At 35.2% G+C, this 26,710-nt stretch overlaps 3 protein-coding genes across 3 annotated transcripts; 1 reads left to right on the forward strand and 2 right to left on the reverse strand.

The window, feature by feature from the left end:
• Positions 1-287: 287 nt before the first annotated feature.
• On the reverse strand, positions 288-6,478 carry LOC125814139 (uncharacterized). Its single transcript, XM_049493593.1, has 8 exons — positions 6,118-6,478; positions 5,890-6,030; positions 5,399-5,623; positions 2,775-2,982; positions 1,515-1,651; positions 1,158-1,238; positions 922-988; positions 288-840 (listed from the first exon to the last, which is right to left on the reverse strand). Exons 1-8 carry the CDS (start codon positions 6,417-6,419, stop codon positions 526-528), a joined length of 1,476 nt encoding a protein of 491 aa, XP_049349550.1. The 5' UTR covers positions 6,420-6,478; the 3' UTR covers positions 288-525.
• A 1,481-nt stretch (positions 6,479-7,959) lies between these two features.
• LOC125814142 (probable mitochondrial adenine nucleotide transporter BTL3) lies at positions 7,960-15,605 on the reverse strand. Its single transcript, XM_049493598.1, has 4 exons — positions 15,017-15,605; positions 11,187-11,490; positions 8,798-9,265; positions 7,960-8,238 (listed from the first exon to the last, which is right to left on the reverse strand). Exons 1-4 carry the CDS (start codon positions 15,475-15,477, stop codon positions 8,170-8,172), a joined length of 1,302 nt encoding a protein of 433 aa, XP_049349555.1. The 5' UTR covers positions 15,478-15,605; the 3' UTR covers positions 7,960-8,169.
• Positions 15,606-18,622: 3,017 nt separating this feature from the next.
• Positions 18,623-26,663, forward strand: LOC125814160 (synaptonemal complex protein 1-like). The gene is given in 20 exon segments (XM_049493617.1): positions 18,623-18,995; positions 19,085-19,134; positions 19,403-19,610; positions 19,719-19,844; positions 20,002-20,100; positions 21,139-21,815; positions 21,896-22,144; positions 22,234-22,362; positions 22,448-22,516; positions 22,596-22,706; positions 23,572-23,679; positions 23,770-23,880; positions 23,947-24,030; positions 24,743-24,820; positions 24,889-24,987; positions 25,270-25,329; positions 25,331-25,357; positions 25,482-25,544; positions 25,938-26,039; positions 26,540-26,663. Coding segments are annotated over 19 exon segments (2,607 nt in total). The 5' UTR covers positions 18,623-18,835; the 3' UTR covers positions 26,037-26,039; positions 26,540-26,663.
• The last annotated feature ends 47 nt before the right edge of the window (positions 26,664-26,710 follow it).

Consider the following 26,710-nt stretch of genomic DNA (forward strand, 5'->3'; position numbering starts at 1 on the left):
TTTGAACCAGGAAAGTATGAAACTAAACCATATCAGCTGATCTCTTAAGAAAAAATCATTAAAACGTTGGCATGGAAATCATTCTTGGCCTACCTTTTGGTATATCAGTTGCTGCATCAACTTGATTATCTATTAGTGGGTTCATTTTTTATTATTATCGTGGTGTTAAAAGAAGTCTAGTTCAGAAATGGCAACATTGAATAATTTGTTGCAAACATTTTACATTGCCTAACGGATAAGCAATTTATGAAGGCCTTGATGAGATATTAATATCTTGAGAGCGTTAACATAACAACATCTCTCAAAATTTTAATACAGAACAATTTCATGATCATACTGAACTAAGATAATTCAATGTACTGGCAGCAACAAAGTTCCAACTAAACAGACCATAGTTTATTCTATATTTGTATCAAAGTAGATTAGTTCTGTGACAATTGTGGTGTACAAAGTTAAATTATTTTTTTGTGACATGCATTGTGTACAATTATCTCTCGCGGGGAAAAGAATAATCCATCATCTGTGCTATATGGATGAGGAACGGCATTTCTTGCGAGGAGTGGTGTCATAGGGGGGAAGAGGCACACCAAACACCCAATCAAGAACATTCAAGTACTTGGATTTGAAGACATCCCTCTCCATAGCATAACAATGCATGATAATTGCAGTTGCCATGCTAAAGATCACGACATCACCTCTCTTTAATTTTTCAGACTGAGGCAAATAACCAACATCAGCCATGCACGTGACGAAACTCTCAAGTGCCCGAGCAAGGCAATAGAGTGAAATCTCTATCCTCCTGCTTTTCTTCTCAATTGCCAGGGCCAGACCAGTAGGGAACTGCAAAAAGTGTTTTATGTTAGCTTTACAAAGAGAGAAGTAAAACGACTAGTTAAGAAAGATAACTAATCTGTCCTATACCGTTCCCAGTGCCACCATGGGGATGTTACACCTCTTGAACAGCCTGAAGAGAAAACATGTCCATAACCTAACAATGAAACAGTACATGAAGCTTTGAGATGAGCAGTCATTTGAAGCAAGAGTATTTAAACTTGGAGGGGGCTTAACATCGTCAGACGAAAGGACTGAAAAATGTGGAAAAATATTCATAACAAAGACAGTTAAATGCAAATTCAACAAATCAAATCAGCTCTTACCAGGCAGATGAACAATACATGGAGAGAAATAGACTAGACCTTGCTGTACCGAGGAGACTCTTCGCCAAAATTGTGTTAGGTCTGCAAAAATTTCCTCAAAATGTTGTAAAAACTGGAGCTGAAGGAAGATGACTATACATTTATAGAGCTTGGAAATGGAATGGGCTAAAAGCAATATGGACTATCAGGAGGGAAATGTACTTCCAAATGATAAATTATTCGTAGTAACAACTACGCTAAAATAATTCTCCTATAATGGCTACAGATTTTATCAAGCAATGGCTGATGAATGGATAATCCAAGAGAAAAACGAAGAAGACAAGATGATTTGTCATTGAAGAAACCAACATTCAGTACCTTTTCAAGATGCCTTGACGATGTACAATGAGTGCAGGAACTAAATAAACTGGAAGGTAAACTGGCAGAGCTCTCTTGTAGGCTTGAATTAGAAATGAAATGAAATGTGCACCACATCCTTGATTCTCATGTACTATCTGCATGAACATCCAAAGGGAAAACAGTGCTTGCAGATCAACAATATCAGCATGTCGATTAAACTCTTGCAATCCTTGATTAGTATGAATCCAAAAAATTTCAAGATAGCAGCACCTACCTTAGGCAAACAGATGAAACACAATTAAGAGTCTACTATTGAGGCCAATACAACAGGATGTTTGGTTTTTTCATAACATTTACAGGCTACAGCTTCCTTTTCTTTTTGGTAAGGTATAAAGTGGCTACAGCACTGCAGGTATTTTTATTCATATGAAGCTTATCAGTGACTCGTGCACCATAATTGGACCTACAAAGCAAATTAATGAACAAAACTAATCCTGTACTTAATAGTTTCAAGAACTCTTGATCTGCAGAATTGATAGTCCACACCTATCAAACCTCATATACTTCTCCTCTTCAACTGGGTATTCACTATGATAATTAAATCAGAACTGTTCCTTTTGCTGTAATACAACTTAAATGCATTTCACATAGCCCCAAAATACCACATGAAAGAAGAACGGAAAAAATATCACAAATTCCAAACAGTGAACAACATATTTTCCACAAACACATAAGAACATCCAGATATTGCTTTTGCCTTCATTAGCTCTAAAAAAGTATTTGACTATCAACCATGCTTGTTCATTGAAAAGCAAAGGGTAATAATAAACAACAAAAAAGGAAAAGGAACTATAATATGGTTAAAATGCATAAATCTACAAAGCAGTTTATTCTTAATCATAAAGTAGTGACTACATAAACTTACTAGAAATAACCAATGGTATCAATTTACAGACGCTTAATAAAAAGATATCGCTCAAGCCCCAAGAGCCATTGTTGTAATCTTAAAAATCTGTTAATTAAACCCTAACTTTAGAAGTACCCAGACAACCTCAAAAGCTTCAAGAATGCAGAACAATAGAAGCAGAGGACACGAAACAACCTCCAGCCAAACCTCCAACTTCTAGCTCTACACAGTAAATATTTTAACTCCTGTTCCCTCCAGCATTTTATAAAGTAGCAACATTTACTTTAGGAGGACCACACCCAACTAAAATAGAAAGCAGCATTCATATTTGGACTATTTTTACTGCCAAAGAACAGGAAACTATGACATACCGAGCAGGGCACTTTCATTTGTGGATCCAGTTTAATGTCAATACCATTGGACTTGTAATGATTCTCTATTGCTTCCAAATTCATTACAGAGTTCCCACATGCCAGATCTTTCACACCCTGCAGGATAACCAAAGCTTTGCCACCATGTTTGTTGAGAAAGGATTTGTAAGATGGATGCAGACTATCTTGCTTCAATATATAAGCGGACCTGACATAAATTTAAAAAATGCAGTATGAGAGAAAAACATTGCTCATTAGAGGATAGGCATGTCAGACTCAGAATAAGCAAATCAGTCTTCTGAGTAAATCAGATTTAGAATTCTGAACTCACTACCTTTTAATCAAAGCAATAGACCAACAGGAAAGAGATTTTTTTATCTTTATTGTAATACCTGACAAAAAAGCATTTAGACAACTACTTGTAGACAGAAGTTTTGGGTTAATTCTGCAGGAATTTGTAATCACAACTAATCCTATGGAGGCACAAATATTTATCTTTTCCATACAAGTAACATATCTACACCATTAGCACTTTCTGTGTATATTGTGAAGTGCTAAAATCTGGCTTGTTGTGTATATATTGTATCCCTTCCTTTGAATATTACAGATTTGACCTCTTCTCGCCGTTGCTAACAAAATACACCCCATCTCCCACATCATCAGCAGGAGCCAAAGTTATATGAGCTGACAATGCTAGCTTGGATAGGAATTCCACTTGGGCTAATGGAGCACGACAGCCCAAGCAGTTACTTAGACTCATTGTTGAGGTACATTATCCTTTAATTATTGTGCTTCGGGATGACATACATGCAAAGACAGTAGTATGTTCACGGAAGGCTTTGCTTTGTATAAAGCCTTTCCACATAAGATACATGGATATATAAGGAAGCTAGAGCTTGGGAAATGCAGTGTTGCTTCCTCAAAGGAGATACTAAACATGTCAACTATCTCATGGAGCCACTGCAAATTGGTGCAGTTTATGCTTAATTGGTTAAACTAAACGCATGGTATCAAGATTTTTATAAATAGGATCCTACTTACATTGATAGAAGGGATTGGAGATTAGATCTAGGGATGGCAATGGTGCGGGTGCGGGGCAAACCCGCATAAACCCGCAATGACTTTACTCCCCCCCGCCCCGCATAAACCCGCAATGACTTTGCCCCGCCCCGCCCCGCCCCGCATAGCACATTTTTTTATTTTTTCCCCACCCCGCCTGCATATACCTCTCCGCATATACCTGCCCCACAAAACTTCAACATAACAGTACATGTGCTTGATTTTGACACTTAACTTAAGTAAAACAATACTGTAATTTATTAAGTTTTTCATACACTTTAGTTTCTCATTTAAGAATCTGTTACATTACTTTCTAACACCATGATTATGAAGGTAAATAATAAAATATATAGCCTAGTCAGTATACAAATTAATTAGAATCAGAATTCATCACAAGTGATGCATCATTTTACTTAATAATATTGTATAAACACTAGAGACAAAAGATAGGCATAATAAACTAAGAAATTCAGTGTCAACTGTCAACTGATTTGCATCTGCTATTCGCCCAATTTAGTTTAACTTCAAAAGAAAAAAAAAGCCCCTAACCCGTACCCGCTCCGCATGTTTTCCTAAAAAAATATTTTGTACCCGCCCCGCCCCCCCAAAAACATTAACTCGCACTGCCCCACAAACGCTATAACCCGCCCCGCTTTGCAACCGCCCCGCCCCATTGCCATCCCTAATTAGATCTCAAGACAATCCATAAAATCCTGCTGAAAGTAGAAAATGTTTTGTCCACATTCTCCTTAATGCAAGGTCGTGAATCGTGACACAGTTCTTTCATTGTATATTGTGACAGATAAATAAAGAATCTGAGATTGACCTGATTCAGAGATGAAAATTCTACTATTCTTGAAACATATTACCAGATTATCAAATGAGACTATCAGTTTAAACATTCATCATAATAAGACTACTGACTGTCGGTGTCCTATCAGCACTCTGACTGTCATGACTTCCTTAGTCTGAGACAGCCACTTCAATAAAGGAGAGACTGAGCACGCATATACAACGATTAGAACATAAAGCTTACAAAGTTGTAAACCACTAGTAATAGTGTGACCAGTTCATGCATTTATGTAGCTGTCACTTCCATTAGAATAATCCCAAATACAATCAATCTGATACATATCAAACATAAGGGTGAATTTCAATCAAGAAGTCAACTTCATTCTCCAATTATTCAAGTTGCCTCACTCTCCACTAAAATGGGATTAAAAAATTTAGGCAATGACCATTTCTAGGGGAACTTCTCTTTCATGGTTGACTTGGAAAGTACCTAATTTCTTGGCCAACTTCAATACAAAGTCAAATCAATATGATTTATTAGCTTAGAGCCAAGCATGGTTAATCTCAACTTCTAAGCACTGCAAATTACATCATGTTCAGAAGGAAGAAACATTTACTTGTTCATGACATTACAGTTTATCAACAATGTTATAATAATGTATTATACATAAAAAGCATACGAAATATGGCTTGCAATTAAAGGAAAGATACCATTACTCAGTATGTTTTTATATGAAATTAGGTCCCACAAAAGGAGAAAAAACGATGCTTACAGGATCTGTGAAGAGGATAGACACATAAGAAAAATGTCTCCGTGAGCCCAAGTTAAAGGCTTGCATATGCGCCCAAACCGCTTACTTTTTATTCCACAACGGGATGCCAACACAGCCGCACGCACAAGAATGTAAACCGCCAAGCTCGTGTGCTGTGTGCTACCAGTAAGAAGCAACGATGGCCCTGCAATTGCACCCGCTAGCAATGCTCTCCACTTAGCTGTCCTGGAATTCAAATAAGTTTCTGCTTAATCTACTGTTAGGTTAATCATCTCACCAACTCTCAAACAATTGAACATTTTCTGATTTTCGCCCACATATATACAAGCACACGCTCAAATAATACAATACATAATTATATGAATAGATAAGTAACAGATTAGTTATATCTATTTCGCATGTACATAATTATATTTAACAAATTGAAAACATCTGAATTTAATTAACACACACATACAAATGTGTGTGTATGGATATATACAGTGACGTACCTTCGATGACCTCCCCAAGCGGATACAATTTCATCAACTGATACAAATGTACCAGAGAAAGTGCCAAGGAACAGACCATATCTTAGAGTTTCCTTTAGTGCCAAAATTACATCATCCCTGCTCGAGACCATTTGCCCTTTCCTAAAAAATTAAAACATATTCAAATGAGCTAAACCAAAGCGGTGAACTATAGATCTAAATGCTTTGAGGATTCAAAAACAACTTTACTTCGCGGAGGACATCGATTTTCTACGTCGTAGCCGAGAGAGAACAGCAAAGATAGCGAGGCCACCTTTTAGGCCAGCGCCAATAGTGAATCCTTTAACGGAAGCACTAAAGATTCTCCAAAGCTTATCGTAATCCTGAACCGGATAAGATTCGAGGCTAAGCAAAGAGCAAGATGACGAAGAGGAAGGGAGAGTCGATCGCCGGCAATGCTGGCAGTTCTGGATTAGGCTTTCCTCATCGAGGGAAGAGCACGTACAGAGGCCACCGGCAGAGACATCAGCTCCGTCGCCGGACGGCGTCATAGCGGCGGTGGAATGGAAAGCGTTTCTGAATGAAACTCTGAAATTATCGAAGGGCAAGTAGAAGTATTACACGTATGATTGTAGAATTAGCAGTTGAGGATGACGGTTTTTAAAAATAAAATAAAAATTTTATTTTCTGGTACCTTGGTATTGTGATTTTCACTCACTGTCGTTTTATTTATAAATAAATTAAAATAAAAGACACTATGATTATTTCACTATAATATTTAGTATATCAATTAATATTTAATTTTAATTTTTTATATTCAACTATTTTGGACAAATAAAAATGAATAGAATTTCAACATCAGTGGCATAGTGAAAAGAATAATACTTACTAGTAGTAAATTATTTGTGCGCCTCGCCAGAGAGTTAGTATTAATTAACTGCGCAGTCCTTAAATAGGTAAAAATTTATGATATGATTGGTTTGTTATTTTTGTCATTGACTTGTCACCTTCAAAATGTGAGAATGATATTTAAAACTTACAAGCTACTGCTAACAATTATGTGAATATGATTGTTTCATATATAACTTTATTTTAGACTGCTTATAATTTTAAAAGACAAATTGAAATTGTTTCGAATAAAGGAACTCATCATTTTCTTAGAAACATGGAAGGAAAGTAGGACGAAGTGTCAATTTTTTCCTGGTATATTAACAAAACAAATTTGAAGTGAAAAACATTCAGTTGGCTTATATACAATATTCTTGCAAAGCAATTGAATCAAAGATTTGGAAGAGAATCAACCATTAAATTAGAAAATCTTGTTTTTATGATTTATTTTTGGTCATTTTGACTTAAAAACAAGTGTTTAAAAACACTTTTTAGTTTTACTCAAACAATACAATAGTGCTTAAGAACAGACTTTGGATTGGTTATTGTTTTTTTACTTACTTTTATCATTTTAGCCTAAAATCAAGTGCTTATAAAAACTTCTTGAAATTTACACAAACACTGAAAAAAGGCTTTGAATTGGAATAAGAGATACGAATGGACATTCATATATAGCTGTTTATCTCCTATAGGCTATATATATATACTCCCTCCGTTTCATAAAGAATGACCTGGTTTGACTTGACACGGAGTTTAAGTAAATAAAGAAGACTTTTGAATCTTGTGGTCCTAAATTAAAGTAATGTCAAATGTACAAAATTGCCCTTAATCTTGTGGTCTTAAGCATGCCACGTGGAAAGCAAAAAGTAAAATGTTACCAAAAAAGGAAAGAGGTCATTCTTTTTGAAACTGACTAAAAAGAAAAGGAGGGCATTCTTTGTGAAACGGAGGGAGTATAATTTATACAAGTTTGAACGAGCTAGATACATCCAACATGTTGGTTAAACTTGAAAATTAGAGATCTCGATACAAAGAAATTCAGATAAAGAGGGGACTATAATGTTCAGAATTTTCAAATAATCAATTTTCATTTTTCAAGATCTCAGTACTCATTTTTCCATTGGTTCTTTGTTCATATAGCTCTTTTTATCATTTGATGAACCTTTGCTTCCCAATAATAAAACACACCGGGTTGTGGTTGATAAAAAAAATGTATTTCTTTTGGGATAGAAGAGAGTAAAATATAGTATTGAGTCTGTGAACCTGGATCTAAGCTAAGAATTTCATCAAGTGTTAGAGAGAAATTTTAGATTTCATGTCCAACAAACTAGATCCTACCTCTTTAACATCAAGGTGATGAATAACATTGTAATACAATGCTTTTGTACCTCACTACTTAGCAACAGATGTCCTTCATTCCGCTTTGAGAACAATCTTCATGAACTCGTAGACGAAGTAGCTTATGGAGGCTGAAGGTAACACCTGAAGATTCAGAACATGAAAAGTGAGAATGGGAAAGTCTTGATAGTTACAGAGATTTGAAAAGAAGAAAATGAACTCAATCCCTAGAGATATACTTGAAATTTAGAATACTATAATCATATACATATATGCAAGTCAATTGAACTGAAATATGACAATCCCTCTAGCTCTGAATGAAGTACTCTTTCTGCTATTTAAAGAAAAAGCAAGACACAGGGTCTATCCAATAAAAAGAAGGGAAAGGATGAAAAGGAAGAAATTAGAGATGCCACCACCCCAGAATCTTGTTGTCTGTCTCCCCTCTTGCTATCCATTTTCATAGATATTTTGTTCTTTCGAGGAAATGACATGAGATTTTAAGCCTTAAGATTTAGTTAAACATAACTAATGTTGTTCTAATTAACGATGTTAACCTAATGAAATATTGTGACCTCCATGCATATCAAGGAGCACAATGGTTGGGAAGAACATCGTATTCAGTTTCTGAGATTAAAATGAGTCATTATCCAATTAAAAAGTTATCTCAAACATAATGGCATGGTTACACAGGCACTGGTACCTGTAGTAAACTAGGGATCAGTCCTGCATATAGAGCTGGAACACCTCCCTGTTCAACAATCTTCGCACATGTTGCCAACGCACTCAGTTTAGATGCCCGGCCTTGTAATTGAAGATGTCTTCTAATGACCTCAAATGGATAAGTTGCGGCTTCAGCACAAGCACCAGCAATAGCACCATGAAGTAAGGTCCTCATAGGTCCCAACTCAAGCTGGTCAAAAGCATTGAGCTCTGCTCCCTGATTCTTCATATACTCTATTCTTTTTCTGCCTTCAGGTGAACGCAAATAAGCTGATTTTAATATGTCATATACACCATAGAAAACAGCCGCTGCTGGGGCCATACTCAAAATGGAGGGTACTAGTCCCTTATAAAGAGAGAAGAATCCTTCAGTTCTGATCACATGTTGGAAAGCTCCAACCACACCACCCAAGGCTTCTCCACCCCGTGCCACTAACTTGGTCCGGATCTGAAAGGTTTTAAATTATCAGGCAACATAGGAAATAACAAAGCAGAAGCCAGAGAAAATCAACTTCCCCAACCATAAGGAGGATAATCAAATCTAAAAAGGACATTTCTGAAAAAAGGAAAAATCAATAATAAGGACTACAGGTGATGTGAACACGTTACACATTCATATTTATTAAAAACAAAAGATTGTTACACATTCTTACAGAAGAGGAAATGCAAACTACTTCAGCGCAGCTGCTTTCATATTCAAATCAGAGACCTAAAAACTATGTACTAAAACCAGGCCTTTGATGCTAATGGTTGACAGAATATCATTCCATGCACAAATTCAAACAAGCACTATGTTATATTAGAAGCATGCATCAGACCTGAAAGATAAGGGAGAAACTAGTTTGGTCCATATTAACAATAACAGACATTGTCTAGCACCCATTTTGTTGCTGGTTCCCTGATGAAGCTAAAATTGCTCTATTCTTCCATCTCATTCCTTGTTTTTCTCTAGGACAAAGCTGCTGTACTAAACCTTTCTTCTTCCTTTTTTATCAGTAGCTGCTGTACTAAATTTTATACAGGGCATTTCGCTTCTTCACCCCTGCCATGTATGTCATCTTCAGTTGGGACCCTTCTATTATCTGTTTTAGAAAAAAAAACTAAATCCTCAACTTCTCTCGACTAAGTCAGTTTATTTCTAATCCAAAATGACACATTAAGATTCTAAGATTCTTAGTTTTATTTTATTCTGTATTCCAAAAGTTTTCCCATCTTTTGGTACCTTGTGCATATCAATAAATAGCAAAAACAAAAAAGGATGTGCTTAAGGATCTTCTGGTCAGGATTCACAATGATGTGCTTAATAGTGTGTGTTCTTGCTTGAGAACGAGAAGCTTAAAAGCTAGAGGAAGTTGATAAGAGTCTATTAATCATCAACCTCTTTGTCCACAGCCCAAGGCTTTCCCTCAAGCACTGTCCCACCTCCCCATTCTTTCTTTTAATAAGGTCCCACCTCCCTGGTCCTTTCTGCCACTAGCTGGCTTTCCTTTCCCCTTGTCACACCACTATCTCCTTCCACAACTCACCAAGAAATACTAGAAAAACAAAAAAGGTTTAGAGGCAAAACCTGCTTGAAAAGTTAGAACTCATCAACAGATGAATCAGAAACAGTGTAACCACCAAATGTATCATGTTTTCAATCAGTAACTGTAAAATATACGAGAAATAGGACAGTTATGAATAAAAAATGGGATGGGTAGATGATTATTGACACTTGAAGATAAGGGATCCAAAACATCAACCTTCTTTCCTTCAAATCCAAAATTAATTGTTTCATATAAAGAATCTCTTGTTTTTTGATTGCTGAATTTCCGATGCAAATCAAAGTCTAACAAAAAGACATCTCCTTTCTACCAGAAGAAACCTATTATCAATGAATGACACAAGTCAAACTGACAAGCAGCTAGAATTTTGCAGAACTTTAACCATAAGATTTTGTGACAAAATACCTCCTTTTTTACTCCACAAGTTAATTTTATAATTTTAGTCCTATTTTCAGATTTCACTTGTACTTGCAGCTTCCTTTTTGGATTTTGCTAGAAGGTGAGAAATTTTATTGAAGGAACGGAAGAACCATGAGCAACATAAAAGGATGTTTACTAAAAAAGAGAAAAGAGCTCTCTTATTTTCCTTTTCTCTTGCTATCAGTGGATTGGAAATGTACTAGTAAAGAAAACAATTACATAGAAAATTGGTACTAGAAAAGAAGTTCTTTGACAGTTCTGTCAACAGCTAGATCAAAATGCAAAAATTAATGCACTGACAGTTTTATGTGTTTGTACACGATCTTTAGATGGGCTTAGTGAAAATTATAATTATCAAAAGGCGTAAAAAATGCAATTTTCCATATCTCATAACTCATGACTTACAGTGTCCAGTGGTAAGCACATCACAGTAGCAGTCACTCCAGCTGCAGCACCAGCAACAAACCGCTCGATGTTAGTAGTTTCTTCATTTCCTGATAATCTTAGGAGTTGCTTTCTGTATGTGTCAAAAGCACAAAAATTAACTGCCTTAAAAGGAGCAGTACGAAGAATATTGACCAAGTTCCCTTTCCAAAAGCCTCTCAAGCCTTGAGTAGCTGCAATTGTTTTGATGAGCTCCGACAGGTGCTTCTGTTCACCACGAACTATATATTCCAGCTTTAATCTTTCAAGTGGAGCAACAACAGTTCTGCAAAAACAAGATTTATTCAAACAGAGTTGAAGCAAAAGATAATTGTAAGCAGAAACTGAGTTTAAGATCAATGTGAAGTTAACTACTTTAGAAGGTATATAGAAGGATAAACTAAACTATCTTTTACCAATTTTATTATTTTAATTTTTAACAAATGTCAAATAATCAAATATAAAGAAGTTAACAGGTCTATTGTGTTAGTTATATACAATTAGTTGTCGATTCTGGCCATCACAATATCAGAGAGAACAAGGAACAAAGAACGAGAACAGAGAATCGGAAGCATATGGAGACTTGAAAAAAGTGTACAGAGGCTCAAAAAGAATGAAGAAGTAAATTAACCAAGAATGGATGGACAAGCTCGTATTCCAAAAAAAAATGATGGACCAACCCTCTCTCTCCTCAATATAAAGCTCCCACGACGGTTTCAAAATAACGACCATACCGAAATTTCATCTTGGTGCAAATTGCAGAAAACTCCTAAAGATGATTAGGGCAATTTGTAAGCTTCAAATATTTACTTACCAAAAGGAGGGGGACAAGAGGAATACAAAATTTAACTTCTTTGTATTCAGAAACAGTATGATTAAGAAAAAGTTAAAAACTTGAGCATACGGAATATCTAGAGGCTTAATCCAAATTAAAAGATTTTATTGGAAGTATTCAGATAAAAATTGTATTAGGTCAAAACGTGATGTTCCTCTTTTCAATTTGAATGTCATTGTTTGACTTTTTAAAAACCTCTCTCCTGCCCTCCGGCAAAACAAAAAAAAGGAAATGGCACTAAACAACAATGATTTTAAATGGTCATAGCATTGTAGAAATATGGATGACTTGATGAGTAACAGGTCGAACTTTTTGGGTAAAAGCTTACTTCTGATTCATCTCTATGTTGGAATGGAGTGTAGAAAGTGTATCAAAGAAAAACATGATGCTTTTGGTTTAGAAGATGGGCGTCGATTTGACAAGATCCGGAAAAAAACACAATATTCATCAAATGGAGAGTAACTGAAAAGTGAGACAAAGGTTCAAAGTTTGAGCAAAATGGATGACCGCGCATGCCTTAAAATCATTGATTTATAACTTAACAGAAAATAGGCCTTTGATTCTGAAAAGAAGGCCAAGACAAGGGAGGGATAGCCTAGTAAAAAAGGCCCACTAACTCAATGAGGTTGGGATTTCGAGTCACCAAGGGAACAAAATAGGGGAAGGGCCACTGTTTGCTCCTGAATTGGGGAGCTTAAGCGGTGGGATTTACCATATCAAAAAAGGAAGGTAAGACCAGACACCACACCATATCCTAATGTTTCATTGGACATTTTTTTAGAATTCCATATTTACAGCTTTTTTGCTATTATATTATTTGAAACTTCATGGCCCATTCCTTGTTTCTTAGAATTCCATCTTTCAAATGCAAGTAAAGATATGGCAGTGTTGTAGATAGGATCAACTGAGAAGGTCTGGAAGCTTTCACAGTCAACCAAGACCAAGAGAGACAGTTGACTGCCATTAAAACAAATAAGCCAGTTTATACATTCTTTTACAGTAATATAGTTGTGAAAATTTACTTTGCTTCTTCTGTTCACGCTTAGTTTTTCTGTAGTTATTTATGGGGCCAAAAGATATGAATGCACACCACCCCGTTGCACCACGGGGAAAATCTCCTAAGGTGCCACTTAAGAGTAACCAGCAAGAAAAGACTAGAAAACGGAATCCTAAGTGGATCAAAGAATGCCCTCGTGCATTTTAAATTTTTTCCTTATATTTTGTTAAAAGAACACACCATCTAGCTCCCTGGTTATTGTACTTGCTTTTGAAATGTGCACAAGGAAGAAAGAAGGTAAACTTCAGATGGCAAGCAATTTTACCTCAAAGGCAGTATGGGAAATTCCCTACCACGGTTTAAGTATTTACATAGGAGATCAAGTGCAAGGAAGCAATAAAAAAGGTCAGCTATGTAATAATTCCTCCAGGCTATGATGAAAATCCACTCTGTTAAATAGGAGACTGACAAGTTAAACTATGTTTGCAGCACATCTTGTTTCTTATCTCCACCTCCTACAAAGCATTTGTCATTGTTCTGCACTAGACCCCAAACAATTATGGAGTTACTCAATATATATATATATATATATAGAAAGTTATGCATACTGCGACAACTTTACTCAGCGAACACCAAAAGTAATCAATCATCAATCAACTACACATTAACTAACCAGTTGTGTTGACTATATATATCCTCTACATCCATTCCATTATGTTCAGATTCATTTCGTTCCAATAAAACCTTGTAATTAATTTGTCTTTTTAGGTTACTTTGGAATTCTCTAAAACAACTTGAAATCTCACATTAGTTCCTTCACAAACAAGTGTCTAACCAAAAGGCTCCTAGCAAACACTAGATCTAATTTCAGTGAAATAACAGCTATGCTTAATTTTTCAATTAGTTTGAATGTCTAAAACCATGAGCAAGTTTATGAATGAATTCCATATCCACTGTTCAAAATATTAAGACTCCCTAACAGATTAGCAATGAGGTCAAAGTGGCAAGGTTGGGGGTGTTAAACAACTTGGGTTTCGAGATCTAACTTTCCCGAAAGCAGGATAACTTTATTTATAATTACTTCGCCCCTTGGTTATCAAGAAAATAACTACTTCTCCCCTTATATGGGTACTTGACTGGGTGTGAGTTGTGACTGTGTTACATTCAATCTTTTTAATCTGTAATCTACCTAACATGGATTTCCTTGTATAATGTCACTCCCCTCGAAAGAAGAAAAAGGTCCCCTCTAAGACTAAGAAAGAAATTATGATGACCCAAAGATATATATAGATAAGAACAACATCAATTAGCAAAAACCATAAGCTGCAGTAATTATTTTTCTTCAATCCAAAACTTGGCAGAGACAAATTATTCCTACGTCACAAAGAAGATAATGATGTCTTGATAACTCTCTCCTCTACATAAAGTAGCTTCTTTTTTTACCTTATCCCTCCTATATATCTCATCTCAAAATACCCTTCGGGGTGGCCCAGTGGTTTGGGTTTGGGACTTCCATGTTGGAGGTCTCAAGTTCGAAACCCCTTGCCAGCGAAAGCAAGGGGTTTGCCTTCTGGGTCGAGCTCGTCGCACCGGGCTTGCCTAGTGCGGGTTACCTCTCCTATGTGGTTTGCGAGCTATTGCATAGGAGCGGGGTTTTACCCTGTGCGCACCTAAAGGTAGCGGTTGCGGGTTTCCCTTGTCATCAAAAAAATATATATCTCATCTCAAAATTGAATCACAACTTGCCAAATGGCACTTACAAAACAAAGTGATACACCTAATATTAGGGTATCAACAACAGATCCCCAATAACTGATTTGAAATTCTGAGTAAGTTCAAACTGCTGTCAGTGTACAACAATAGCACCCCAGTGTAATCCCACAAATGCGGTCTGGAAGGATAGAGTGTCCGCGGACAAATCGAAGTATTTACTAAAAGAATAAACGATCAGTAAAACAGACACTGGAGAAAAGCACTAACCTTGACACCATTGCAGCAACTGCTCCAGCCCACAAATGTTTGCTGGTGTTCATTGCACCACGTCCCCGTAACCCAATATTTCGCTTTCTCACATCCCCATTGCCGTCACTAGACTCTTCCACCTCTGAACTGTCGTCTCCATTACTCAACAAACATTCACTGGAATTCCCAACAACCTCAGTATTCTTCTTAACTGACAAACTCAAACACAAGAAATTACCCCCAAAACCGGCACGAACACTCTTTTTTTCTCGCCGGAAAATTGGTCCAGTACGACTAGAAAAGGGAGAATGTAACTCACTGGAATCATCAATTGATGATATTTTTAGAAAATTATTTGTAATTGAAGAAGGAATCAATGGTTCAATAAATAATCCACCAGAAAACAAAATTGTATCTGGATTTTCTACAAGAGTGAGACTTTCTAAGTGTTTAAACCAAATATTATGAACTCCAGTCATTCTAAACTCTACAGTATAGTGAAGATGAGAAGAATTTTGCTGGCATTCAATGAGATAATGGAAGGGAAAATGGCAAAGTCACCTTTGCTTATGTCGCCGCACTGAGCAGCTTCAGCCTAGTTGATTATTTTTTGTGTGGTTTGTACACCATTATTAAACTACCGAAAAAAATATCATTATTATTGGAACTATTAAGTGCAGGCCCTATACTATATATAATAATAGTAATAATAAGGAAAAAATGACAAATATACCCTCAAACTATCGTAAATGGTATGCAGATACCATTTGTCATATTTTTGGTATATTGGTGCTCCTAACGTTCAAAAACTAGAGTATATATGTTTTTCACTCTAACGGAAGACTAAATAGAGACACGTGACACAATCTTATTCGTCAATTTGATATTTAATAAATGTCGGGTCGATGGATAAGATTATGACATGTGTATGTCCATTAGTCTAATTGTATATATGCTCTAGTTTTTGGACGGCAGGGGCACCAATGTCCCAAAAGTATGACTGAGGGTATTTGCATACCATTTACGATACTTCAGGGTGTCCTTTTTCCCTAATAATAATAATAATATAGCTAATTGAAATGAAGAACGTAAAAAGGGAAAAGGGTTCGAAATATATTTGAACTTTGATCAAAATTGTTATAATAATTCCAAACTTTGGGCAGTACCTATTACTCCTAAACTATTTAATAGTGTAATCATTATAAATAGTAACTTATCTAGGTGGACAACTATATATCTTTAAAATACAATATTAAATAAGTCAAAGTTCAAATATATTTCTGACTTTTTTTCCAAATAAAAACAAAATGGATAAGAAAAAATGTGAGAAATTGGAAGTGTGCTAGTGTGTTTGTCTTGGGAGTTAGTTTTTTTGATGGTTGACACATGTATTTGATCAAGAAAAGCTTAAATATGTCAATTAAATTTAATAAAATGACTCCACATATATCATTCGTAATAAGGGATACGAGGGAAAAGGACGGAAGAAATTAGATTATATCATATGGTAAAATTTGATACTAATTAGATAAGGTATGTATTATTAGTGGGTGATCTACACCATTGTTAATAAATATTTCCTTCGTCTTAAAATATTTACATCTTTATTAAAAGTATTTGTTTTAAAATACTTGTTATTTTAACTATTATTTTTTCATTCTAATCTTAATAGTAATTATTCTTGAAAACTATAAGTATTCAATGAGGAGAGATTATAGTCATCACACATATGAGGGTAAATAGTCAAATACCTTCTTAATTACTATTTTCTTGATGAGTTATATATAAATATAAAAAAGGAAAAAAGAACAAATATACCCAAACTATCGTAAAATATTATCATACTTTTGGGACATTGGTCACCTGTCGTCCAAAAGCTAGAATATATATGCCCTTCACTCTAACGAAGATTAAATAGGGGCACGGTGCAATCTTATCCGTCGATCCGATATTCAATAAATATCGGGTCGGTGAATAAGATTATGACATGTGTATATTTGTTAGTATAAAAGGCATATATATGCTCTAGTTTTTGGACAGCAGGGTACCAATGTCCCAAAAATATGATGAAGAGTATCTGTATATTATTTACGATAGTTCAGGAGTATATTTATCATTTTTTCCAATAAAAAAATACCAAATATTTTGAGACGAAAGAAAAAGTAACACTAACATATGATGCAAAAAATAAATATAACTAATATCGGAGGCATAATTGAATAGTGCAATAATGTGTTCTAGGGAATCGTATGTGTGGGGGTATTATATTTCAAGTAAATTATGAAGATATCATCAAGTTTACTTGTTTAAATTACATATTGATATTGCATTTCTTTTCCTAAGTACGCTAAACGAATATAAATGGAACTATGAAATATTATTATTTTATAGAGGTATTATTTAATTGATAAATTAATATTTTTTAATTTAAAAAGTGTTTTGAGATTCAATGAAGGTTAATTTTGATTACGTTAAAATTATTATATTTTACTAATTTATGTATTATATTTATTGAATTCACATAAAAATAAATTCATTATACATAAAGTACAATGTATGTGTATGATTCATTGTAATCTATTTTTTTGAAAATGATATAATACCTTTGGAACCAATTACGCGTAAGGAAGCACATATTGTATCTAAAATCCTTCACAATTTTATGGTGCAGTTCGACAAGACAATACCGAAACTCTTGGATGCAAGAAGAAAAGTTAGAGATAAACTTCAACTAGATTTAAATTTTAACAAAAAACAAAACACAATGAAATCATATTTCACTAAATGGTCTTAGATATATTTGTACTTGTAAAGAATTATTAATTTATAATATTAATGAGACCATATATTTTTATAGAGGTCTTTTGAAAATAAATTATCTTATTATCTTATCAAAATACGTGATTTTTTCCATTGGCTCAAATCAGAACCGGAGAAAAATATTATTTTAGAGAGATTATTAATTATCGAGTATCAATTTAGTATAGTTTTACTGTATTTGATGAACGTATGCTAATGAATCCGAATATTTATTTGAATTAAATGATATTCACTCCGTCGATTGTATTAATGCTAATGAATCCGAATATTTGTAATTTTATTAGTAATATTTTCCTCATATGGATAATGTCAAGAATATCCGTTGCACAAAACATGAATTTCACTATGATAAAGCCTTTATTTTTTGTTTGTTATTTTATTTCTTCGGTATGTATAAATATTTTTCAAAACTCACTTTATTATCAGAAGAAAATAGAAATAAAATTATAAAATAGGGAATGGAATATCACTAATATAATGAAATTTTATATAATTAATCAACTGAAATACATGAAATGAAATCTGAATTAATCAAGATTTAATACAGATCCAAACACCGGACTACATGTGTTAAGTAATCAAGGTCCAAGAACCGATTTGTAATCCTCCCACCTCTTTTTATTTTTCTTCTATATTGTGCAGCAACAAACAACAAAAATGAAATAAAAATATTAAACATGAAAATATCTCCCCGGCCCACCGACTTATAAATACCGCATTTCCTTCGCGCCATTACATTTCGAATGTTCATTCTCCCAGTCTCGACGTTCAACTGAGAGAGAATTGCAGAAGACGATCGCTTCGAGATTCATTTTTCCTGAATTTTCTTCTCCGATACAGTCTAATTCTCAACACGAACACTGAAAGCTAAGTTCACAGAGCTAATAGCTTCGATTTTTCGATTTCTAGGGTTAACATCCTTGCTTTGTGATCAACAAGGCCACAAAAATTAACGTCGTAGGATTCCTACTTCGTGTGTGTAGGGGAATTCGATAAGTATTTGCGTTTGATTTGAAAATGAGTAAGCTTTTAGGGTTATCAGGCATGAAAGGCCTTGATCACTTCAAATCGCTGTCAGGATCTGGTGTAGGAGCTGCGAAAACGATGTCAATACCTACGCGCATGTCTTCGGACATGGTTTCTACTGGAAGTTTTGCGAATCTGAAGCTTACAGCAGGTAGTATTTTGATGTATTAGCGTTCTTAATTTTTTGAAGAAATGGATACATTTTCTTATAAATTGCTCATGTTTTTCTATCGTCACCAGAGAAATTGGTGAAGGAGCAAGCTTCTGCTAAAACTGATCTGCAATTGGCGGTAAATTGGTTGAACTGTTCGAATTGAACACCAATGCATGGTTTTGTGTTTTTATGTGTGTGTGTGTGTGTGTTTGTGGTATCTTTCTATGTCTTTCCTATTTTGTGCGTGTGTCATGTGCCATAGATTCAGCTACCAAGTGTAGGATTTTACAGAACACAAAGTCCTCTATATGTTCATATAAATGCAAGTATTAGGTTTCATGTCTAAATTTGAACTCAATAATTAGTAATTTCACTTGTTCTCTAACTATGCGCCATCAATACAGAGCTCAAAATTAAAGAAGTTGACTGAAGAAGTTCATATGCTAGAAGAAAAGTTGAAAAATGCATACAATGAAAATGCTAAGTTGAAAGTGAAGCAGAAAGAAGACGAGAAGCTATGGAAAGGACTGGAATCTAAATTTTCTTCAACAAAGACCTTGTGTGATCAGCTAACTAAAACCTTACAGCACCTAGCTGGTGTGGTTCAAGATGGTATGTAAGCGGAACTTTCCTTCGACGAATTTCCAGATGCAGAGCAGATGGAACAATCCTTTCTAGCTTTTAATATTATTTTTCTGATTGTGCACTTGAACTCTACAGCTGAGAAAGACAAGGCATCTTTTGAAGATAGACAATCTGCAACTTCTGTTGTTGTTGATAACTTGCAAGATGACTTGAAATCCCTCTCTTTGAGGTTGGAATCCTCCGAAGAAACTGTTAGAAATTGTAAGTTATTAAATGCTTGATTGTGCAATATGTTTTATCCTCAATTAAGAAATTCTATGTAGTCAGAAATCATATCTACTGCTGAGTAACTAGAGATTTATGCTTCTTAGATCCTAATGTTTATAGTTTCTAACATGTTTTTGGGTTGTCACTAAAGGTAAAAGGGAGCTGAATGAACTTGGTATTGAGAAGGAGAAAATGAAGAACTGTTTCATGGTTGAACAGAGCAAATGTACTAGTGTAATTGAGGAGAAAGGTAAATAGCTATGATCTAAGAGCTTTTGTGCTTGCACCTTAACTTTCTAGAAATAGCAGATGTTGCGTAAAAAATGGCTCTACTGTCTGCATCAGCAAGCTAATCCCCTCTTCTTATTTTTTTTTAGTTCTGTTGTCTATCAAATGCCAGTGCCCTTTGGTTGGATTCATTATGGACCTCACTGAAAAAAAATTACTTAAGCAGCTCAAGTTCTATTTCACTTTTATTACATGGTCGATTTGTTTGTGAACAATCTATGACTGTCTGCTCTTAATTACGTAGACTTGTCTGTAGCTATATAAATGCCCATAGTTTCTCCTTTTTGAATCAAGGGCTTGTGATTCAAGTCTTTTTTGAGTATATAACTGTTGAGTCCCACATTGTTTGTGGGATGGACACTTGAGCTTCCTCACCTCTTGAGCTAGCTTTTCTAGTTGAGTTAGGCCCAGATTCCATTTCAGAGCACGCAAAGGTCTTAGATTCGAGTCTCGCCATCCATTATTCTTTTATAAAATTCCACATGATTAGCCCCATGAAAAATAATCAGGCCCACACATGAGGGGTCGTGTTGAAGAGATAATAAAGTTAATAAAAGTGTGCTCTCTCGGAAAGCTTAAGCTTTTAGATGAGATGGTCACACACTTCAGCAACAACATCTGTCTTTTATGTTATACTGCTACTGAAACTGTTCACAGTAATTGGAAACCGTTTGTTTGACAATTCAGTTGAAGTCATCTGTCATTTGACATTCTTCTTTATCCATTGGAGTTCATACCGTGCGCTTTAAGATTCTTTTAACAGAAACTTTTCAGAGTCTTAGTTTCTCCGAAAAAGGTGTTAGCTCTTTAGGACATTAGTCTTGTTAATAAGAAAGGGGAAGTTTTCCTGTTATGCTTCATTCTGTCTAACAAATGTTCTACTGCTGACATAGACCTAAACATCTCTAATTTTGTTATAATTTTACCTCTTGGTAACTTTCTAGTTCTAATCACTTTTCTCCCTTTATTTACTTGTTTCTTTCTTTTAATTTTTCATAAGATGCCATGATCAAGGAGTTTGAAGCTACTGTAGCAGTTAATGGACTTGCAGTGGAGAACTTGAAGAATAAGTTGGACGAATTACATCTTGAATCACAATTAAAAGAAGATAAACTGGAGGACTTGAGAACTGCCAAAAAGAATGCGGAGAAAGAAAAGAGTGATCTTGTATCTAAAAATAGCGAATTTGCTAAACAGTTAGATACATCACTTCAGGAGATAAAGAACCTTAATGAGTTTGTGAATGAAATGGTGGTGAAGGTTACTGATCTGGATAGTCAAAGTCTTGCCTTTGCGGAGAAGATTATTCAGCTTACTGCTTTATTTGACTCTGGTTTTGAAATGATGAGAGAGAGGGGGGAACTTGCTGCTCAGCATGCTCAACAAAAGTTTGGCAAGCTCCATGATCAATATACAAGCATTACATCAGAGAAAAATGCTCTACTGTTGGCTAATAAGGACTTGAAGGATAAGGTCTCTGCACTTCAGAAAGAGCAAGAACATGCAATGGTGCAGCACGCTCAAGAATCCCTTTTAGCAGAAGATCAAATTAGAAAATTAGATTCTGAAGTAGAACTGCTTCTTTCCAAGAAGAAGGAGATGGAACTGCTGATTAGCAAGCTGCAGGAGAATATTGTCACTCTATCAGATAGTTCAAAACTATCGGAGAATGAAATGGTTGATTCTTCTTACAAGATATTCATGCCTAGTTGCAGTGTCCGATTTAACATAACATGCTCAATTTTCATATGTTGCAGCAAAATTTATCATTGAAACTCTCTGAGATGGAAACAGACAACAAAGACCATATTGGAAAGCTTCAATCAGACATGCAGAAAAAGGAAGATGAGATTCATGTTTTACGCAAGGAAATTGACAATTATACGGAAACAGTGGATTCACTGGAGAAGCATGTTACAGAGATTAACAATAAATTGGAGAAGAAAGATCAGCTTGTTCAGGAACTTCAGGACAAGGAGAAACAGTTGGAAGCTGAGAGAGAAAAGGTTTTTACTACGGATACTTTTAGTTCTACAAGTTCTATTATAACCAATACAATGTGTTCAAATGACTAGTATTTTGCACCTTGTTGCAGATTCAGGCATCTTTGCTTGCTGCTGAAAGCAAGCTCACCGAATCTAAAAAGCAGTATGATCAGATGTTAGAAAGCAAACAGCTAGAACTTTCAAGGCATTTAAAAGAATTATCCCAGAAAAATGATCAGGTTAACCTTAAAATATTTTTTCTGTTGTTTTCTCTGCACTTGTTTGATCCTACCCTACAAGTTACGATCGTAAGATCTTGCTCAGGCCATCAGTGACATCCGGAGGAGGTACGACTTGGAGAAGTTGGAAAGTGTCAATCTAGAGAAGGAGAAGGTAGCTACTAATTCTTATGGTAAAGGACATTTGACTGGAAAAATACTGTATGCCTTTCACTTAATTTATTAATCTTCAGGCTGAAAAAATTGTTGGGGAGATGGAAAAGAATTGTGAGTTAAAGCTGTCGGAATGCAGAGAAGAATCTAAGCAGAACTTGAAGCATGTACAGGAAGAACATGCTAATTTGGTATGTGTTGGAAAGGATGCACAATTATCATTTACTTCTTTAGGGTCATGAAATCTTCTATATTTTCTTATGAATTCCAAAATTGGCAGTCTGATAATTCTACTTATCCCTTCTTTAAAGTCATTCTTTGCACACAGTTCAGTCTTTCCTTTGTGTTTTCTAGTTCGACTCCTCTCAGATATTAGTGTTTCAGTCACATTGAAGTTCTATAATCTTTCATGATTCTCACGCTTATTTGTTAAGGTTGTAGGGGAACTCTTGAGAACAATGATCTTTATCTAAAAGTTGTGGTCATTTATATGAACTATTGAATTTCTCATGATTCTCTGGGAAAATGAATTTTGGGATCTTGCTTAGATCTTTTTAAAAACAGTTTTTCAAGGCTTAAAATGACGTTTAAGGCTAAAAAGTAATTTTTTGAGTTGTTTGTACTGGAATCACGATGGTGAGCAGGCAAGTCGGATGTGATTTTTTCACACGTTGTTGAAGCTACCTTCTTCAAGGCAGCTTTTCCCAAAATTGAACTCTATTTAATTTCCTAGATAACCTTTCCTCATGCTAGCGAATGTGAAATATCTACAGAATATGGATATGATTAACTTGCAATCTGTTAGTATAATCATCTAACAAAGTAAAAGATCATTATACTAATCCCGTTTGTTACACTAATGGGTTCTATTTTGTCCACCATATATCTGGACGGGCCATTAGGCTAAGAAATGCTGCCTAAGAAACATAAAACCATCTCTTTGCTTTACTATGTAATTCAGACAAGACCAACACTTCTTGAGCTTCAAAGACAGAAGCTTGTGAATATGTTGAGAACAGACTTCATTTAGCCAGTAGCTGAAGCATTTTGCTGCAGGTATGTCAGATTCAGCAAGCGCACAGCAGGAAGGAAATGAGTCTTGTTGCCAGTCACAATGAAGAGCTAAAACGTTCCCGCTTTCAGTATGAAAATGAATTGAGAGAGGTAAATTCTTTTAAACTTAGTTTTTGTGTCTTGGAAAAATTATTCTGCGTGTATATTACCTTAGTAGCTGATGTGTGATATTTATTTCAGAAAACAAATTCAATGAGGAACGAACATGAAGCTCAGTTAAGAGCTCTGAGACTTGAGCTTGAGGATGACAGCAGAAGACTGCAGGAGGAGTTGTATATGCAGAAGTCTAAAGTATGTTCTAATTGATTTTCTGTTCACATTGAGTTTTTGTCTTATTGTATTCATGTGTCATCTCAGGAGGAAAAACAGAGGGCTCTTTTGCAGTTGCAGTGGAAAGTAATGGGAGATAATCCAGAAGAGGAAGAAGTGACTTCAAAGAAGGTTTGACTCTTTATTGATTAGATAAGACTTATGCCCGTCTTTTACCCAGTTTCTATCTGCAATCACTTCTTAGTTCAGTGGTTCCTTTCTGATTCAATAGATACTTCATGAGGATTTGAATTTAATTATCAAAGCTTATTGTGGTATAACTAATAAAAAAATAATTGTCAGTTATATAACCACATAGCTATACAAAGTCATTGCAGTTGATTTACTAACATATAAAGCTGCTGATTGAAGTTTTAAATTTATATGTACAAATAAATCATGTATACTCCCATATTAGGTAGCACTTTTTGTTTTTATAAGGTAAGGTAAACCCATATTAGGTAATGCTTACAAGTAACTACTATAGAAATTAATTTGTGTTATATGGTTGAACCTTGTATCTTCTAATTGTATCATGCTGATCACCAAGTGTAACTACACGTTTTGTTCGCCTCCCTGAGATTTGTTGGATATGACTGGCTCCCACATGAGAACAAATGAAAAAAGACGCTAAAACTTAACGTATGTTAGAGATTTTCACTTGTTATATTTTTTATCTGAACTGAAAGAGATGTGGAAGGATCAATTTGGTTGCTACTTGAGGGGGATTCTGAACACTTTAAATACAACAACAACATACCCAGTGAAAACACTTTAAAGACAACCAATTTGGAAAATAAGTCTAACTTCAACCATCATTGCTGAAAATTTGTGAAATTTGCAGAACTACTCTTGCTCGGTGACAAAAAGAAACCAACCTGATAGTGGCAAACCACCTGTGAGAGCTGAAGCTAAGGATGTGGTAAACATGCAAAGCAACAGATCATTCTGATTTCCTTTCAATTTTCTAATGTTTCAATGTTTTCGTAGGATTCACATTATCTGGTTGGAAATCAAATACCTGTATCAAATTTGTTGAGGAAAGTTGAGCAGGTGAATTCAGGAAGTCTGCCCCAACATAGTAGGAAGGTTAGTGTTTAACTGCAGTTATCACTAACCCAAACAGTTCAGCTTAATTAGCTTTCTGCAACATTAGCTTGCGAATAAGAGGCACTTAGTTCTGTAGAATGAGTTAGCTGATGCCTTATCATGGAGCATGCTCTTTTATGGATTCATTTTGCATTAGATAATTGGTATCTAGCATCTGGATTACACTCTGATTTCATCTCCTTCAGTGGAGATTTATATCAACATATGACCTGAATTCTTCGGCATGTCCTATCTCACTGTTCCTCACTTTGTAAATTCCAGGTGACTCATCATGAGTATGAAGTTGAAACCACAAATAGTAGAATAATCACGAAACGAAGAAAAAACAAAAAGTACTGTCATGTTTGATGTATGTAAAATTGAATTATTAACAGCATTGCTGGTTGTCATTACCTGATTCCAGTATGTCACTAGACTGCTGGCCTGCCAATGTAAATGATGAGTCTAACTTCTATATTACTGTATTATGAAAGGATCCATCAAAGCACAAGAAGAGAAGGACACCAAAGGTGAAGACTCCCAAAGAGATTATTGGGGTATGACTCATTCATTACCTCCTTTTTGTTCACTTGCCATTGTTACCCGATTCCAGTATATCGAAGTTACCACCCGTCGTTATGCGTCTATGCCAATGTTTAGATAAGTTTAGCGTTGATATTGCTGTACTATGAAAAGTTTCATCAAAGCACGATAAAAAAGAGACCAAAATCAAGACCCCCGGAGACTTAATCAGCATATGAACCATTATTTGACCCTGTTGTGTTTTCACTTTCCATTCATGGTCCTTCGTACCTTAATCTAAGAAAAGATCAGGTCTCCTTAATTGGTGCCTTGAAAGCTTAACTAGCTAAAAGAGTAACACGATACAGACAAATCTCCATACTTAAGCTCAACTTGTTCTAAAATCCATTACTTAATTTTGAATGCAGGTTGTTAAAAAAGGTCACCCAAAACCTGCAAACATAGGTGATTTGTTCTCAGAAGGATCTCTGAATCCATATGCTGATGATCCCTATGCATTTGATTAAGAGGTACTATTAATCATTCTAATTGCAGAAACCTGAGAAATAAAACTTTATATCTCTTCTTGTCATGCATGTGCTGCGCACTATCAATCAGTTCCCAGTGCATTCATTAATTTGTCCATCTAAAGATATAGCTTGAGCAAACAATTTTTCACCTGTTAGAAGAAAGAAGAAAGTTTTATCTTGTTCTGATACCAGAAACCTTTCAGTAATAATAATGTAACTTCTTCCTGCAATCAGCCTATGCTTCATTGAATAACCTCTTCCCCACTCCCCAACCCCTTCTCTGTAAATTTACTGCTACCGATTCAACGCCCACATTTTTCAGCACACATTTCATATGACTTGATAAAAGAGTAATTATTAAGGTATGTGCTTTTGCAGCTTTATCAGGAGTGTTGAGCATCACATCCTTGTTTAATTTTTTTCTTCTATCAGTGCCCTTCCCAGGTTGGATAATACTATATGGAGAAACTCTTAATTGTCAACTTTTTATCCCTTCTCAGGTGAAGAAGGTACTACTCCAGAGTGTTTATCTGAAGTGAAGTTTGACCTGTAAATTCGTGCATGCTGATTCTTTGATGGTAGGCATATATTTGTTTGTTTCATATATAGCAAGGAATTATAATTACTTTTTCTCGCAAAGCGTATATCACTGCAATTAGTATGTGAAGAAA

This window comes from Solanum verrucosum, unplaced genomic scaffold, assembly GCF_900185275.1.
Source record: "Solanum verrucosum unplaced genomic scaffold, falcon-dt-bn FXZP01000230.1, whole genome shotgun sequence".
NCBI classification, from domain to species: Eukaryota; Viridiplantae; Streptophyta; class Magnoliopsida; order Solanales; family Solanaceae; genus Solanum; species Solanum verrucosum.

Excerpts from the sequence above, each read along its gene's own strand:
- LOC125814139 (XM_049493593.1), bottom strand. The coding sequence starts at position 6,419 with ATGACGCCGTCCGGCGACGGAGCTGATGTCTCTGCCGGTGGCCTCTGT. Across the intron at positions 6,031-6,117 it reads AAATCGATGTCCTCCGCGAA|GAAAGGGCAAATGGTCTCGA; the intron begins GTAAAGTTGTTT and ends TTAATTTTTTAG. Across the intron at positions 1,239-1,514 it reads CGTCAAGGCATCTTGAAAAG|ACCTAACACAATTTTGGCGA; the intron begins GTACTGAATGTT and ends AAATTTTTGCAG.
- LOC125814142 (XM_049493598.1), bottom strand. The coding sequence starts at position 15,477 with ATGACTGGAGTTCATAATATTTGGTTTAAACACTTAGAAAGTCTCACT. Across the intron at positions 9,266-11,186 it reads TGTGCTTACCACTGGACACT|ATCCGGACCAAGTTAGTGGC; the intron begins GTAAGTCATGAG and ends AAAACCTTTCAG. Across the intron at positions 8,239-8,797 it reads TGATCCCTAGTTTACTACAG|GTGTTACCTTCAGCCTCCAT; the intron begins GTACCAGTGCCT and ends CTGAATCTTCAG.